Source organism: Contarinia nasturtii, unplaced genomic scaffold (genome assembly GCF_009176525.2).
Source record: "Contarinia nasturtii isolate CC-2019 unplaced genomic scaffold, AAFC_CNas_1.1 Cnas_scaffold_927, whole genome shotgun sequence".
Taxonomy (NCBI): domain Eukaryota; kingdom Metazoa; phylum Arthropoda; class Insecta; order Diptera; family Cecidomyiidae; genus Contarinia; species Contarinia nasturtii.
Genome location: NW_022198274.1, coordinates 1 through 4,108, shown reverse-complemented (window position 1 = coordinate 4,108; position 4,108 = coordinate 1). Strand labels below are relative to the sequence as shown.

General features: G+C 35.3%; 2 protein-coding genes across 2 annotated transcripts; one reads left to right on the top strand and one right to left on the bottom strand.

Annotated features, from left to right (window-relative positions):
• Positions 1-637: 637 nt before the first annotated feature.
• LOC116342727 (RIB43A-like with coiled-coils protein 2) lies at positions 638-1,936 on the bottom strand. The gene has a single exon (XM_031770443.1). The coding sequence runs from the start codon at positions 1,751-1,753 to the stop codon at positions 638-640; it is 1,116 nt and encodes a 371-aa protein (XP_031626303.1). The 5' UTR covers positions 1,754-1,936.
• A 1,294-nt stretch (positions 1,937-3,230) lies between these two features.
• Positions 3,231-4,046, top strand: LOC116342726 (trypsin-1-like). The gene is made up of 3 exons (XM_031770442.1): positions 3,231-3,525; positions 3,588-3,832; positions 3,889-4,046. The coding sequence occupies exons 1-3, from the start codon at positions 3,389-3,391 to the stop codon at positions 4,044-4,046; spliced, it is 540 nt and encodes a 179-aa protein (XP_031626302.1). The 5' UTR covers positions 3,231-3,388.
• Positions 4,047-4,108: the final 62 nt, after the last annotated feature.

Genomic DNA, 4,108 nt, shown 5'->3' with positions numbered 1-4,108 from the left:
AGCATTGACATTGTATTTTCTAAAAGCTTTTGCGTCCATTAAAATACATATCAAGTTGAATTTCATAATATTTATTTTGTAGTGAAGTGAAAGTGTCAATTGTGTATAATTTTTCATATATTGGGATATTTAAACACTTTGCGACTAACAAAAGGATTGAATTGTACTCCATTTCTGATTTCTTGGCTATTTGTGATGGTTTATTGGGAGTATTTGTAGGCGCTTCGATATTTAAAAGCTAGAAACGTTCAGGCGACAACTGTTCGAAATACTAATAATATTTGGCGTCAACAAGTTACTAATGCCTGGATATGATAGACAGAAGATTTTTCAAGTCGAACTTATGTGACCGAACGTCCAAAATATCCGAGTACCCGAAGGACTTAGACCAAAACATGCCCACATTTTTCGGGTTTGGCTTGGAAGGTCGGACGATCGGGTTGTAGATTCTATGAGACCTAAATGTAAAGACAGTCTAAATCAATAAAGAATTGCCTAGAAATTCCATATGCTCATTTGATTGTTCTTTTGGCATTGATGTCCTACTTTAAAATAAAACTCACTAATCTTAAAAGAAAATCCAAATTTTATTTGATAAAAGCTCCAAAAAATCTCCAAAAAGGTAATTCACAAAATCTTATCTAGTAGTTGTATTAAATTGTTCAAAATACTCTTCAGTCGGCTTGAATTTATAAACGTCTACGTTCAAATAGTGATTTCTTTGTCTTTGTTCTCTTCGCAATTGGTCATTCATAAATTTCTGTTCGATAAGCGTTTGTAATTTGTATTGCCTGACATCTTGTTCTTCGGCTGCAAGTAAATTATTTCGAGCTTCCATTGTCCCATCATAAAATGCGTCATTCTCTTTCGACTTAGCCGATTGTGCGCGTTTTTCTGCCACTTGTCGCAGTTGTTCTTCCTTAATTTCTTTCAATTGTTCATCAGTCATGCCGCGGTACATTGTTGTATTTACTCGTCGACCGCCAAACAGGCTCGACGATATACCTGCATCTTTGCTTTCCATCAGCATTTCGCTCGTTAGATTATTCATAATTTCGGCCAAATTATCTTCATTTTCCTTGCGCTTTTTCTCCATTCGTTTGGCTTGTTGGTCACGTGCCAACGCCAAATTGTAACGTGCTGTTTCCGCTTGCAATTGTTGTCGTTGTTGTCGTTCCATTTGTGCGGTTGCTTTCAATTGTTCATCTTTATGCAGTGCATCGAATTCAATTGCCATTTTCGCTTCGGTCATATCTTTTTTGGTACGATTTTTCTCTTCAATTTGCTGTTGAAGCCATGATTTTTGTTGCTCGCGCTGCAATTTGATGCGATGTAAATTATCCGGATCTTCACCCAACCAATCAACATCGTCCAATGGCGACATTTTTCTCAATCCTTCGGGATCATTCAAATCATAATCACGAGACTGATCTTTACGCTGAAAATGCGTTCGAAATTCATTCAGTTCGCATTGCGTTTGGAATTTGACATCGGCCAATTCATCGAGTTGGGCGTTTAAGATTTCCGTTTGACGATTTTGCTCCAACGCATAGCACAGTTCTTCTTTGTATCGGGCGATGCGTTGATTTTGCTTCTCTTCGACCGATTGATCCAAGGCAACTTTGTCGATGCCAATCAATCGAATACGAGGATTGAAAATGCGCTGCTTACGGGCTTGCTCTTGACGTTGACGAAATTCACGCTTTTGAATTGATTTCAGATCATCTTTGGTGGGAACCATTAAACTCTCCATTTTTAATTGATTCGTTTTAAATTCGATAAGACGTTTTTGTCCTTTTTTCAAGGGTCTTTGTTGATTGATTAACTTGATTGGGACACCAATTTTTTTATTCAAGACCGTCTATTCCTTCCTTTTTTTGATTTCATACAAAGCACCAACTCCTTTCTCAATTTGTTTGTTTCACCTAGTTGTTTTAATACTTTTTATATCAAAGTCACAAAAAAGCCGGTCATTCCTCACTTTCTCTCACAAAAACTTTATATTTAGATGTTTTTTCCGTTTTGTTTCGCCAAAAATATTGAGCCGTATTTAAAATTAAAAAATGACTACTCGATGGGGAATTTGAAACTACAGACGTCGATACAAATTAGGTCGTAGTAAGCGCATACCATAGTACATGGTTTCGGTGTGTATTGTTTATATCGATTAAATAATTGAATCGTTGCCAAGAGCAACTCGGTGTGATGTATGCTATTGCGTACTTGCCTGCACAGCAAACGTAAACAAAAGCATGTGCCAAAGGACAACATTGTATATGAAAAGCACATTCTTTTGTTGACATTTACATTTCATCGTATTTTATGCAAATTTCTCATTGAATTTCAAACTATTCACACTCCCCGATATAAACATCTGTTTTCAGTTTATTGTTCGAACATCGTTTGAAGCGATTTAGTTTGAACAAGTATTAATTTACAAAAAATGACGCATATTCATTCATTTTAATGACATTTATTGACAACATTTAATTTTTCTTCTGCATATTTGCTAAAACCAAAAGAATAACCAAAGCGTCATTTATTTCGAATACTATTATCAATACGATCCATGACTAATTTTCAGTTATTTTTAGTATTCAGTCATTGGAATGTGCATTTAGAATGTTTTTCAACGAATTTTTTTGTTGCAAATTTAAATTACATGCGATTGAGAACATTGATTTCACGACTTTCTTTGTTTCCCATATAAATGATGTGATATCATGGTAATCATGTGATATTTTCGCAATCGTACCAAATGGCGCCGGTAGCTGCATGTATTTTTCAGTTTTTCTTTTGGTTGCTTGGAATAAATACAAATTTTTTGGATGATAAGAAGTCAATAAAAATTCTAACACAGAATTGATAACAATATATCTTCGGCAGGCAAAAAATTGAGTCTAAACAAATACTTTACATTCTTTGAATAGAAAAGCGATCACGTCGAACATCAAAACCTGGACGTCAACACCTATCTGAGAAGTATAAAAGCAACTGTATTGTTTCACCGATTTTAGTCCAACTTATCAATTCATACTAATTACACAACCTTCAAAAAACTATATCTGGTAAATGTGTTTAATTCTTGAAGATGATTCAATTCGTTTTATGTGTGATTTTAAACATTTTCCTGTCTGCACCGACTTCAGGTACGTAATCCTATCGTAATCAAAATTTGAATTCTACTTTAGTTGATTTTTGTGCTTTAGCAATTCCAATTGCATACCGCGAAAAACTTACACTTTACCCATATCAACCGGAAAATCCTATGTCAACTCTTGAATCCGTACCAACCCCTAAACCCGGATCAGCTCATGAACCCGCAATTCCCAGTAGATCATTATAATTATCAAATATCGAAGAAAATCCATACGCTCATCATGCTGGTATGATTGTTGGTGGGCATGAGACTATCATCGAGAAACATCCATGGCAAGTTGCTCTATTGTTTCGTTCCAAGCACAGCTGTGGTGGTTCAATAATCAGTGAAACGTTTGTGTTGAGCGCTGCTCATTGTTTTGTCAGGTAATATATAAAATCAAATGTTAACTTTTTGATTAATTTTTGAATAAAAATCGATATTTCAGTTCTCGTTCTTTGAGCGATTACCAATTGCGCGTTGGTTCATCATATCATGCGAAAGGCGGTGAAATTGTCAAAATAAAACGTGTTTTTATACATAAAAAGTATGACACGGAGAGCTACGATTACGATTTTGCTCTCATTTTTCTGGCCAAATCATTGAAATTTGGGAACAAAATTCGTCCAATCGCATTGATACGTTCCAATCAAAAAATATGGGATGGGACTAAATCTATTGTTACCGGATGGGGTAAGTATTGAATGAATTTTAAATTTGGACCGATTAATAATAATGTTTTGTCATAGGATTAACAAAAAATCCATTTGCGCCGAATGATAAACTTCGAAAAGCTTCTGTACCGATAGTCAGTCAAGAACTTTGTAAAAAGGTATATGCTGGTGGTATAACTGATCGAATGATATGTGCTGGCCACCTACATGGTGGCATCGATGCTTGCGATTAATCTGTTGAAATTTATACGTGAATAAGGCCAAAATCTCACGTAATAAGGTTAAAGGGGGGTTT

Bases quoted from the DNA above. Each gene is read 5' to 3' on its own strand.
- LOC116342727 (XM_031770443.1), bottom strand. From the start codon at position 1,753: ATGGAGAGTTTAATGGTTCCCACCAAAGATGATCTGAAATCAATTCAA.
- LOC116342726 (XM_031770442.1), top strand. From the start codon at position 3,389: ATGATTGTTGGTGGGCATGAGACTATCATCGAGAAACATCCATGGCAA. The intron at 3,526-3,587 runs GTAATATATAAA...TCGATATTTCAG, and splicing joins GCTGCTCATTGTTTTGTCAG to TTCTCGTTCTTTGAGCGATT. The intron at 3,833-3,888 runs GTAAGTATTGAA...GTTTTGTCATAG, and splicing joins ATCTATTGTTACCGGATGGG to GATTAACAAAAAATCCATTT.